The sequence below is a fragment of the Embiotoca jacksoni genome, unplaced genomic scaffold (genome assembly GCF_022577435.1).
Source record: "Embiotoca jacksoni isolate LCO1_2020_lvr unplaced genomic scaffold, fEmbJac1.0.p SCAF_3, whole genome shotgun sequence".
Taxonomy (NCBI): domain Eukaryota; kingdom Metazoa; phylum Chordata; class Actinopteri; family Embiotocidae; genus Embiotoca; species Embiotoca jacksoni.
The window spans coordinates 2,424,421-2,437,607 of NW_027185381.1; the positions used below are offsets into that span (position 1 = coordinate 2,424,421).

Here is a 13,187-nt window from a genome sequence, read left to right on the forward strand (position 1 = left end):
ATGTTGTAAAACTGAAATTAATTAAAGAGCTTTTAAGCAGAATTTTTAAACTCTAATAAAGGAGAAGTATATATATATATGTGTATATATAAATATGTGTGTGTATATATATATATATGTGTATGTATATATATATACTTCTCCATCTGGGCTATATTTATTTATGTTGTAAAACTGAAATTAATTAAAGAGCTTTTAAGCAGAATTTTTAAACTCTAATAAAGGAGAAGTATATATATATATATATGTATATATATATACATATATATATATACACATACATGAAAACTATCAAACTACAAAAACTAATTTCATATTTGCAGTAAATATTACAATTCCACTATTAGTTTAATGTTCAAAGACAATATGGAAACACTTGGTCTATAATAATTCAAGTGGCGTAGTCAAGGCACCATACATATAATAATCATAATCATAATAGTATTTTGTTATGCATCTTTTTTGAAGACCAAATCATTCAACAATTTAAAAAAAAATAGCTGTAACACCCTTTGGTTACATTTTATCTTTAATCTTTCAGAGATGAAGAGGTGTATATTAAAATAGCAGTACAGCTTTGTTGGTTCCTCTTTCTGATCCGAACTGGATTCTGATGGTCACATCTCCCAGTGCTCTTGAAGGCGCCATTAGACCGCCCCATGATGACGTCAGCGGCTGGTTGTCTGTATCTCGGGTTCAAGCCAGGACTTTGAGGCTCAGTAAATAAAAAAAGGAGTTCGTTGCAATTAAAGGACAAGTCGGGTGATATTTTAATCTTCTGTCATCATAATGAACGAACATAAATGCAGTTTTTATTTTTCATGTGACTGATAGTTTTTGATGGTGATGCAGGTACACTAACATCAGTAGGATAAAGTCACTGACCGTTCTTGGCTTTTCATTAAATTTGTAAAAAAAAGAAAAGAAAAAGAAGAAGCAGCTAAAAACAGAAAATTAAGTGATTAACCTTTAACATCAGAATAAAAGTAATTATGTGGAGACGATTTGGAAGATTTTTCACCTGAAAACCTTTACAAATAAGAGCCAGAGGTGGACAGAGGTTCACATATAAACATACACCATATGTTTACTTTGGTGAGATGTGATGACATTAAACACATCAAATCAGTCTTCTTCATCAGGGAGTTAAGAATACAATCAGGAAACTAATGATGTGATGAGTTCAAGGCTCATCCAAAAATATGGATTTAAAATGAAAAGAAGCTGCTCTGTAAGGCACGCAGGGTTAAAACTCATGTTTCTCTGAAATACCAGAAACCAAAACCTTTGACATGAAGGTTCAGTGCTGCCCCCTTCTGGCTGCAAACCCACACCTAAACCTCTTCAGTTACCACCTTAAAATCAAAATGATTTCATTAAAATAAAGATGTGTTTGTTTTTTGGAAAACAAACAAACAAAAAGACAGGAGAGGTCGCTTACAGCTGATTGGCTGACGAAAGAAAACAAAAGTGTCCAGAGGTATAAAGGCAAACATGAGCAGCTGCCGTTTGTGTGTGGGAGCAAATAATCAGAATTTAGTGTTCATTTTAGGATTATTTTAAACGATGAAGGTCATCAGCCTCAAATGGAAACTTGAATCCAGTTCACACAAACATCCATCCGTCGGAGAACTTTCTTCTTCCTCCTGTTTAAACTAAGACGATTCTTACAAACTCTGCAGTTGTTTCAGGGGTGTGGACGGTTTGTGATTCTCGTTGTTCATCACCGCAGCAGCCACCGAGGTTTCTGTTTCCTGCAGGATGTCGGCGACGTGTCGTTTCCTGCTGCTCTCTCCCTCCGTGGTACCGTTCACCTTCCCCTCCCTCTTCCTCTTGCAGACAAGGCCGGAGTCTTCTTCGCCGATGCGACCCTCCGGTACTCCCAGAACCCGCAGGCAGACGATGGCGGCCGCTTGCTCTGCAAATTTCTTCGACTTCTCCCTGAAAACGATAAAAGTATTTTACATGCAAGCCCACGTCTTAAAAGTTCAATATGTTTAATCACAGCCAGTCACTGAATAATAAATAACCTGCAGGCTGAAGTTTGGAAAATTTACAACAGTTCAGGAACAAAAAATAAAGTGAGTTTTGATACCAGAAGAAGTCCTCAGTCTGGTTTCTCTTCTCTAATGTTGTTCATGTGGGTGGTAAAAGAACCCAGAAATACAGCTGCATCTCTTTCAGAGTAAATAATGAAGATTGATGGCGAACTTGCAGCGTTTTTCTAGACTGGTGAGTTCATGTTAATGTTGGATGCTGCTGGTGAGCAGTGAACAGAGCCGGAGGGAACCTACAACCTTCACCACGATTTTATCACTCCATCATCATCAGCACCTAAAGGTAGGCACGGTTTTTGTGCTGGTCACATGTGCTATATAATATCTCCCGATATAGAAACTATATAAAACAAAACAAATCGTAATCTGAAAGCTCTTCTGAGGAGTCAAAGCAGAACAAGTGAGTTGTTTTTTTTGAAGAATTGGACAACACTTCACCTCCAAAACCCTCAACTGGTCACGTCAGTAGTTGTAGAAAGAAGAGGTGGTAAACATGGACCTTTCCTCACTCCTTTTTTTGGAGACGTGTTTGCTGGCATCAAATTAAAAATAAGCACATATTTTTCATAAAACAACAACATTTCTGTTGTTTTTGGTCTATTTTCAATTAAAAATGGGTTTGTGTGATTTGCAAATCATTGCATTTAGTTTTTATTTACATTTTAAGGAGCGTCCCAACTGTTTTTGGAAACGGGGGTTACAGAAAATGAGTTCACATGTTCACTGTATAAATAAAACTCACGGAGAATCTACACAAATCTGAGCTGACGAAACACAGACGCAGCATCCTCAACATTTCAGTGTATTTGAATGATGTATTTTGCGCCCCGTTATCACCAGTCTGCTGACATTAGAGAGGTTCAGACTGAGGAAGCATACAGGAAGTCACCCAAACACATGATCGCTTTATTCATATCCCAGACCGGATCCATGTGAATCTTCGACTCGCTGAGGTCATTATGACCCGAACACGGCGCTGATGTTTGTACTGACCACAGTGAAGATCTGAACTTCCTCCCAGCTACAGTCACCGTGGACTGAAAGGCTCGATCCTGAGCGCGCTGCACCTGAAAACACCAGACACGCAAACACTTTGAGACGCCGTTCGAAGCCTCAACACAAAGTCCAGCGGCTCTGACGCACAACAATTCACCATCTCATCCACTAACGGGCCTCGTGGGCCGCAGGATGTCGTGTTTAATGTCGCGATTCACGACAGACGGCAGCCTGGGTTTGTAAATCCTCTTTGTGTGAAGAGAGATTTAAGACTTTATATATAAAACTGACTTCAGACCTGATGTATTTACGCAAATCTGAGATGATGACACCAAACACGGAGGAAGCAGATGTCTTAAAAACAGACCTCCATCCAAAAGATCATCTTACTGAGATTCTCCTACATGTTTCATTTCCCATCAGTTTCCCTCCTTTTTTCTCCTCCAATACTAAAAAGTTAATCAGACACTTTATTTCAGTCCAATCAGACTCCTCACAGAGATATTTTGATGTCTGTTTGATGCTGAGGGTGGAGATGAGACTCCAATTAGTAATTCATATAAAAGATTTGTAAATTAATTAGAACAGCTAAAAAAAATAAAATCCTTAATAAATCCTGCAGTCAACACATGTTGCTCAGAAATCTCGACGAATTGCAAAGAAATTGCAAAGAAATCTCCACGAGAAAACAGACTGACGGGAATTTTCCTGAGTACGTACTTCCTGTTTTGCCCTCCAATCTACACCCAATTAAAAGATCAAAACCTTCATTTATGAAACCATTTAGCCCTTTAATATAGTTCTTTGTGAAAGTAGTTTGTGCAGTTTATCTTTCTCTCCCTTACAAATCCTTCCACAGCCAGTCAGATTGGATAGGAAGCATCTGTCAAGCTGCCATCTTCAGGTCCTGAAACGTTGTCTTGCATCAATTAAATCAACCAAATGAAACTTTATCTGCTTCAGTCTGACTCTCCAGTAACGGACCGTCTATCGAACTCAAGACGACGATTGATTCATCGGTTTTCGTGACAGTTTCAGATCAAAGACTATAAAGATAATACTATAATTACACACGTCAAAAAACAAACCTAAAGACTGAATCAGAAGAGCGTTTGACAACAAGACACTTTGCTTTTTCAGCGTTACTTTAACGGATGAACAGAAGTTTCACGCTGTGCTTTCTCTCACCATCTCGTAGAGCGGCTGCTCCAGCTTCTCTCGGCGGCTCCACTCCAGCAGGAACATCTTCGGGGTGATCTGAGGTGGATATTCCCTCCTGCAACCACACACACAAATCACATCCTCAAACCTGCAAGTTCAGTGTCAGTTTTCCTGTTTAATGAAGAGCAACATTTAAAAAATAAATTATATCCAAACATATTTACTTCCCAGCTCACATAGACAGTTCATGTTGACTGATCTGATTTCTGTCAGTCCAACAACTTGTTCCAAATTAAAATACATCCACCATTAGATCAGAAGCCCCAGGGGGTAATAATCTCACATAACATATCGTTTACAACAATACAGCTAAAATTTTTAATATGATAAATAAAATCTTATATTGTGATATTGGCGAGACTCCAACCTGATAGGAAGCGTAACTTGACGACATTGGTTTGCAGCTGATACAGAAACAGACATGGCTCAGTGTGACGTCTGATTGATGGTCATGTTAATTCTCCTCTCTGTGGGAGGCTCCGCCCCCGCTCCACACAGAGCAGAGGCTCAGGTGAACGAACCGACTCGCTATGGTGCCGTTAGGGAAATAAAAGTTGCAACAGAATCTCTGAATTAATTTATTAACGGAGAAAAGTCAACCTCAAACTTAAAAAAAAAAAAAATCAGGCCTAAAAGTCTTTGAATCTGACAGCGACGAAGAGCAGCAGCTCTCCTGCTGACACGCTGCGGTAACCCCGGGTTACCGGTGTGCATTTGGTTGGCCCTCTGGTGCTCTTCAGTTTGGAGATCAAACAGTTTGAGTTGAAGAAATATGAGGCACTCAAAGACATTTGAAGACTGCTGATGAATATGTGTATTCTAGTCCTGATATTATGGAAGATCCTGTTTCCCATCATGTGATGTTAGTTGCTCCCAGAAATACGGTGGCTGCTGACTGCTTCTACTGATCATGTGACTGCAGACCAACTATTGTACTTGCCCTGATGTTGTTGTTTTAAGGCCATATTGCCCACCCCGTCTGACATGCTAAATATTAGCATGAAATCTGATGAGCTTCATAAGCGGAGTCTCGGAGCCATAAATAAAGATGATGGTGTTTTTGATAGCCCCTCTATCAAATCTAAATCCTTTCAAATCTGTTATCACACTGATGCACTCAGCTGATCGTTTCTCCAGAGATCTGTTGAAGCACACAAACTTCATTCACGGGTGGTCAGAGAGAGATGCTGCAGAGTGACGCATCTTTTCACTCAAACTATCTTTGAGTTCAGTTGGCAGGCTGAAGGTTCAGTGGACACGTCACTGTTGAACATGAATCGTGTCTATCAATGTATTTTTGTGTCTTTATTATGCACGCAAAAAAATAACACTTTTAATGGCAAATTTGTAAATTCATTATCAACTCAACTTGTACATTTTTAACCAGAAAGCAAAGGTTTTCAATTTGCAGCCAAAAAGTCGAGTTTCATTCTGTGACCAAAACTAACAAAACTGACAGCAAATTTAATGAATTAATGACATTCTCAGTTTATATGTTTTTACTTGCTGATGTTCTGTACCTCTCTGTACCCGCCCCAACATATAGCTGCGACACAACAACAACAACAACAACAACCACAGACTGACCGTTCGAACTTGACGGCCATGGTGGTGACGTCTCCGTCCGTGACGGGTCGGTCCGGCTGGCTGCCGCTCTGCAGGGCGTCCCTCCGGGCCTGCAGCTCCTCCTGGGTCTCCTGGTAAAACTCCTGCAGCCCGTACGCCTCGCTGCAGCACAGCAACAAGTCACAGCACGTCACATGACATCACACCGTACCACGTCACATGACATCACATCACACCGTACCGACACCAGCGACCTACTGGGTCACCTGTCTAAAAAAGGTCCGGTACCTGATCTCCGCGTTGGTCTGAGCAGCCTGCACCAGCTTCCCCAGAGGAGACTCCACCTTGTCGCGCAGCATCTGACACAAGCAGTACTTTGTGTTGAAGGCGTGGTTGTCGTACCGGACCGCCTGTGAAATGTGACGCAGAAAACTCGTTGAGATCATCTCCACTGGAACATCCTCAGATCAGACGTTACAACCTCGTTTATCCAGCGACTCCAGAACAAAGCAGAGTTGTAGAAGATGACAGGATGCAGCATCATCATCATCATCATCATCATCATCGCCATCATCCACAGATTCACAACGACCGCTCAGAACCTGTAACTACACGTTGACCAAACAAAACTTCTTAAAACTAAACTGAGCAACTGAAAGAAAACTGATCAGCAGCACTCCTGATTCTCATGCCATGTTCCAGATGTTGATCTTGTGTTCCAGAGTTTGATCTTGTGTTCCAGATGTTGTACTCGTGTTCCAGATGTTGTACTTGTGTTCCAGATGTTGATCTTGTGTTCCAGATGTTCTACTTGTGTTCCAGATGTTCTACTTGTGTTCCAGATGTTGTACTTGTGTTCCAGATGTTGATCTTGTGTTCCAGAGTTTGATCTTGTGTTCCAGATGTTGTACTCGTGTTCCAGATGTTGATCTTGTGTTCCAGATGTTGATCTTGTGTTCCAGATGTTGTACTTGTGTTCCAGATGTTGTACTTGTGTTCCAGATGTTGATCTTGTGTTCCAGAGTTTGATCTTGTGTTCCAGATGTTGATCTTGTGTTCCAGATGTTCTACTTGTGTTCCAGATGTTCTACTTGTGTTCCAGATGTTGATCTTGTGTTCCAGATGTTGATCTTGTGTTCCAGATGTTGTTCTTGTGTTCCAGATGTTGTACTTGTGTTCCAGATGTTGTACTTGTGTTCCAGATGTTGATCTTGTGTTCCAGATATTGTACTTGTGTTCCAGATGTTGATCTTGTGTTCCAGATGTTGTTCTTGTTTTCCAGATGTTGTACTTGTGTTCCAGAGTTTGATCTTGTGTTCCAGATGTTGTTCTTGTGTTCCAGATGTTGTACTAGTGTTCCAGATGTTGTACTTGTGTTCCAGATGTTCTACTTGTGTTCCAGATGTTGATCTTGTGTTCCAGATGTTGTACTTGTGTTCCAGATGTTGTACTTGTGTACTAACTCTCTCTACTCTGAGTCCATCAGTGTGTTCTCTCTGTCAGTACAGAACCATCAGAACACTACCAGTTCCAGGATGAATCACTCAGAACGCTCCAAAGAAGAAGTGAGAAACACTTTCACCCTAAACGGTCGCCATCTTGGCTCCGTAGAGGAAGGGGGCGGGGCCATAAAGGATTTTCAAATTAAAAGTATGTGAGGAAGCTGCAGCTGTTCATAAAAGTGTTTCTTCTCTGCTGCTGCTGGACAGAAGAATCAGTGTTTACTGAGTGTGTTAAACAGAGGACACAAAAACACGTTGATTTCTGGGTAAAATAATTAAAGCTGCAGATATTTTAGAGGTTGATGTGGTCACATGATGAGGTCATTTCCTGTCAGTGTGAATTGAAACGACACTAATCTGTTTAAATCTGTCATCAGTCTTGTTCAATAATCCAGATAAAATGCCAAACGTCGAAAGTGAGAATTTCCTTCCTCTAACCATCTGATTATTTTTTATTTCTCCTCTTAATGATGTTTGACTCCTTTTAATGACATATTAAAAACACGGGTCTGTGATGACAATGATGATGATGATGATGATGATACTCACGTATTTGAGGTAGTCCTCCATGACCTTCTCCAAAGGAAGTGGTCCCTGGCAGCTGAACACGGATGCGTTCCACATGGCAGCGCGGGCCAACATGACGGACGAGGCGCCCGTCGCCCTTCTGAACTCGTCGATGTCGGCGTTGGTCTTCACCAGATCCAGAGAAGCTCCGCTGCAGGAGAGACGGGACGGTGACAGGTTCACCGATCAGCGTTCATCCTCAGGGACACTTCATTCAGGGTTCATCTTGGTATTTAGGAACACTTCCATATTTCAAATTTTACAGTTCACAAGAAAAAACCAAACTCCCTTTAAAAACATCTTTCTGTGTCGAAAAAAATAAAGTAGATTTGAGTTAAAAGTATACATTTTAATGTTGATATCAAACCAGCTTCGTATCAGTACAACGTGGATAGTAAATGGAAATGAACATTGTTTAACTTCCCTACATGTTGCCTGGTTCTTTTCAGTCTGTTTATTTCAATCATTTTTTGAAAAGCAGGGATCTCCTCCCCTCAGGCAAATGTTTCACCAAAATCACTTCCACCGATTATTCAGTTTGTAAGACAGTTGTGACCGATTTAAAGAAATACGAACAGGCCAGTGTTTTTCGCTGACAGCAGACCAACACATCGTCCTGCAGCTCGGTGCAGATCTGTCTGATTAAACCAGAACACTTACTTTGCGATGACGGGGATGGAAACGGCCTGAGAAACGGCCTGAATGTAATCACAGTGGACGGGATGTCGGGGCCGCTCGTCCTTAAACCTGAAGACAACGGGACAGAAATTCAGCTGCAACGGATGTTTTCATGCAAAAATTACAAATATTTCCTCGTTCAAGTTTCTCTTGTTGCTGCTTTTTTTGTCATATTGAACTCATTTGTTTTGGTTTTGGACAGTTGGTGGAATAATACAAATATTATGAACGTCTTTTACAAATTTTCTGACACTTTACAGACAAAACAAGAAACAATCTGTGGAATAACTGGTAACTGAATGAAGTGGCCTCTCAGCTGGAGAATTCATTTTCATTCATTCAAAATGTCTAAATTATCTTGTGTGCATGAAGATAAGAAACAGAAATTCACTCTCAAAATGTATGAAAGTGAGACGACGCTGACGCTGCTGATGTGTCTGAACTCAGAGAAGCTGTTTTACCTGCCGTGAACGGCGACAGCAGCGACGCCGGTCCTCTCGATCCTCTGCACCAGACGGACCGTCTCCTCCAGCTGGAACCAGGAAACAAAGTCAGGAAGGAGGAAAACCAGCTTCAGAAATTATTCACTTTACAATTCTTCTTTTCTTTTCATAAACACATTTTTATTTTTGCCTTTTAAGCTTTTTCATTTAAGTTTCACTTATTTTTCACAATTTTAAAACATGCATTTGTCATTTTTAACATCTGATTTTCTTCTTCTTTTCAACATTATGCCCTGATTATTAGTATTTCCTCTTATTTTAAATTTTTGTTTTTCAATTAAATTCTGACTAAAATCATCTTCCATGTTATCAAATGATGATAAGAAATATAACTGAAAAAAAAATTCATGAAGAGCATTGAAAAATATTGAGGCAACATCATCTTACAATAACTGTATGATTTGGATCTTGAAGTGCACAGTGTTTGATTTTCGTGAAGAAGTGAACCTTTTGCTTCTTACCGAAGGCAGGATGCGGATTTTACACGTCACTGGTAGAGAAACTCCCGTCACCAGTTTCTTCAGGATCTACAGGAGAGAAAAGTCATGTTTAAACTGCAGGTTTAAAAGTCTTTTTGTGCTCAGGCTGTATGATTGTTAAGCCCCGCCCCATGTGCAGATCTTTTTCAGTGCAGATACACTGTGAGGTCTCTGATGTGTGACCGGCCCTACAATAAAAGGTAACGAGGTGTTTGTGTGACTACCTGTGGACTGAGTTTACCTTCACACAACCGACATTGTCAAGGTGCCGCTGTTAAACACACAAGCAGCAGTTACTTTGTGGATACAATATACAGCCTTAACACAACCTTTTTTTTGCCTCACCATCTTTTAAAGGAGCAGCGTGGAGGATTTGCAGTTAAGCTGCTAGATACACGTCCGAGTCTCGTGCACGTGGGACCGTGTTAGTGCACACGAGGCAGAAATACGCTCTCAGATACGGCGCTCGTATCACATGCACACACCTGGTTTCTATGAGAGAAGGTTTGGAAATGAATTAAACGCCCTCTTTTGATTTTATTCATGTCTTTGATTTCCGAGAAAGTAAATAAACTTTAACAAACTACATCCATCTGGTTTCAGGCGTCTCTTCTCTTCCTTACCGAGCCGGGTCGTTACACTATATCTAATAAAAAAAAACAGAACCTGTGGCCGTACTCACAGCTTCGATCTTGTCCGGATCTGACAGAAGAGCAGCTCCCATCCCGCCCTGCAAGACAGCGGAGGTCAGAGGTCAGCCAGATGGTCAGAGGGTCAGAGGTCAAAGCAGCAGCAGGTTGACAGGTGACTCACCTTGGTGGAGTATTCCTTTGGGCAACCCATATTCACATCGATAGCAGCCACATCCTTCTCCCTGGACGGCACACAGACATCAGCCACATAAGAATTTCAGAGTTTTGTCTTCAGTTCTTAACAATTTATTTTAGTATATTAGTTAGTTATATTTTCAGTTCGTAGAAGAGCAGCAGCGGACAAAGTGGCTGATTGTTTTGTGTCCGATTCAGAGACATTTAGTGCTGCTGATGGATGAAAACTTCAGTCATTTCTCCGTCCAACTACAAACGAGTCGCCAACATCCTCACTTATGTGTGCACATAATGAAGGAAAATAAATTGAATCTATTTAAATATTGGATTAATATTGAGAATAAAAGCAGCTCAGACTAGAAGTGAAAAAGTGTAAATGTTTTTTTTATTATTATTTAAAGTCATTTATAATTATTGATGAATTCCAAATGTTGGCATTTTGGGCAATAAAGTTTATCATCAAACTGTAAATATCCTGCTTCTTTCTTTGTCACAGGTGTTTGATAATCACATCTCAGTCGACTATCCCATGACGGGGTATTTCTACTTCCTACTATTGATATTCAGTGTTGTTGGAGCTCTAGTTTCATCCCAGGAGACACAGTTTCATTTTTATGATTGTTAACTTAATCCATTTGTTTTGAGATGGACTTCCAGAGGTCCCGAAACTCTGCTCCAGCTTTTCTTTGGGAGTCTGATTGATTTCAGTGCAGTGAACAGAGAGAAACAGACAGCCGGGATTTCCCCGAAGATTAGCTGGAGGCTCAGAGATCAGGCGTGAACTCACACAAGTCGGGCGACCGTCAGCGCTCTGTCTGGGTCAGCAGTTCCCTGAAACACAAAATACAGACTCTACAGCAAACTGACAACGACCGGAGGAAGAAACCTGCAGCGCTTCAAAACGCTTCTCGTCTCACCATCTGGAAGACGACTCTGTCCTTCTCTCTCTCGCAGGTCCTGAACATCACCCGGTCGTCAGGAGCGACGAAATCCACCGTCTGCAGCACCTCTGACCAAAACACACAGACGCAGAAATGTTGACTGTGTCGTCAGCTGTCATTCGGGTGTATGAGGAGTAATGCAGAGGACAGACTGTTACCGTTCACCACCCTCTGACACTTGGCCATTTTGATGTCAATCAGCTCCTGGAAACACACATCACAGAGTTTACATCACTTTTAAACTAACAAACAGAGTTCAGTGTTATCCGGCGCTGATGAAGCTTCTGTCCTCACCTCACAGTAAACCACATCAGCTCCGTAGTCCAGAGCCAGCAGCCTCATGGGCAGAGTCCCCACCCGGACCATCGGAGCCAGGGCGGTGATCTTCGTGAAGCTCAGCCGGCCTGCTGCCATCGTGGCGGGTCAGTCCTCCTGCTGACGACAGAGGAGGTTTGAGAGCACTGCGTTTAGATCATCGGCTGGTTTTGGTTTGTTGAGACGTGAAAAGCCGCATTTTCTTGCTAAAGATCATCACACGAAAGTCAACTAAAAAATGCGCTGATTTAAAGGGGCTTCGGTTTCAGTCCAAGTACACACGTTTAAACCCTTTATTAATGTTATTCATTTTGAAGTCTGCAACCAAAAGCACACCATAACTTTTATATGTATTTAAAAAAAAAACATCTCAACTTTTAGTGATGCTACGTAACATCTAACTACGCCTAAAGCTCAGTGCGTTTCAGACTCCAGGGGCATGAGCCCAACATAAATTAACATTTTATTTAAAATAAAATGAGGACGAAATGACTAGGGGACGATGCCAATTTGTAAAAAGACTGGATTTAGGCTGTGTCGGGTGTGTCTGCTGGCCAACAACCAAGCTGCTTTTAAATTAGGACTTTTCTGAATGGAGTTTGGCGGAACGGATCGATTCCTGCTATGCTAACATTCGAGCTGCTGCTTCAACTCTGTTTCCATAAAACATCACCGGAAACCGGCTCTGACACGGAGGAGACGCTCGTGCTTCACAAATGGTCATCGGTAAAGTGTGTCACTTTCAAAGTTCATTAAAACTCACCGGCATCCACGTTGTGTGCAGCCGCAGCAGCGTGTGCTCCTGTGGGGAAACACAAAGCGTGCTGCTGTGTTTCAACTTCCTGTTTAGACTCTACGTCATCGTGCGCCCACATACGTAGTTCAGCCCGACATAAAACATTGAGGATATCCTGATCGAGTTCCTGTTTTTAATTTTATTTTCAGCTGGCAGCAGAATTAATTTCCCTCTTGAATATAGAAAACACTGGCAGTGGTTTGAGCTCCAATGAGGAGGCTATTTCAAACTTCATGATTCATTCTTTGGCTTTGTTACGAACCAGGGTTTTTCAAAATAAAATGCATGAGTTTAATTAAGCTGCAGGAGAGAGTCCATGAGAGGGATTCTCTTAATGAGTGGACTCTATAGTTAGGCTACTTGAAAACGGAATACTTAAATACATAAATATTTTCAGAGATGAACTTGAAGGTGAATAAATGAGGCGACGTCACAACTGCAAACTCAGCATGTTTTTTTTTCCTACTGTGTGTTCCCAACTAAGTACTCAAAAGAAAATAATAATAATATATGCAGCCTAAAGAAGCTTGACTCTTTTAGTGCACTGCTTTGTCCCACAGGCACATCTGCACAAAATTGAAATAAATGACTCTTTAAAATGAAGAGTCTGATGCTGCAGGTTATATGATGTCCTGTTAGTATGGAGCAGAACATGGATTTGTTTGGACAGTAACTGTGACACGGTAGCATAGATAAAGTTTACATATGGAAATGAGAGACTGAGGCGACACAGTTAGCC

General features: G+C 41.2%; 1 protein-coding gene across 1 annotated transcript; it reads right to left on the reverse strand.

Moving 5' to 3' along the window:
• Positions 1 to 752: 752 nt before the first annotated feature.
• dus2 (dihydrouridine synthase 2) lies at positions 753 to 12,497 on the reverse strand. Its single transcript, XM_069163224.1, has 16 exons — positions 12,416 to 12,497; positions 11,632 to 11,772; positions 11,496 to 11,541; positions 11,314 to 11,405; positions 11,184 to 11,227; positions 10,383 to 10,443; positions 10,252 to 10,299; positions 9,552 to 9,617; positions 9,049 to 9,119; positions 8,570 to 8,656; positions 7,892 to 8,060; positions 6,129 to 6,250; positions 5,862 to 6,002; positions 4,242 to 4,329; positions 3,051 to 3,124; positions 753 to 1,941 (listed from the first exon to the last, which is right to left on the reverse strand). The coding sequence occupies exons 2-16, from the start codon at positions 11,749 to 11,751 to the stop codon at positions 1,668 to 1,670; spliced, it is 1,503 nt and encodes a 500-aa protein (XP_069019325.1). The 5' UTR covers positions 11,752 to 11,772; positions 12,416 to 12,497; the 3' UTR covers positions 753 to 1,667.
• Between the last annotated feature and the right edge of the window lie 690 nt (positions 12,498 to 13,187).

Excerpts from the sequence above, each read along its gene's own strand:
- dus2 (XM_069163224.1), bottom strand. The coding sequence starts at position 11,751 with ATGGCAGCAGGCCGGCTGAGCTTCACGAAGATCACCGCCCTGGCTCCG. Across the intron at positions 9,120-9,551 it reads AAATCCGCATCCTGCCTTCG|CTGGAGGAGACGGTCCGTCT; the intron begins GTAAGAAGCAAA and ends TCCTGGTTCCAG. Across the intron at positions 6,251-7,891 it reads TGGAGGACTACCTCAAATAC|GCGGTCCGGTACGACAACCA; the intron begins GTGAGTATCATC and ends CACATTTCACAG.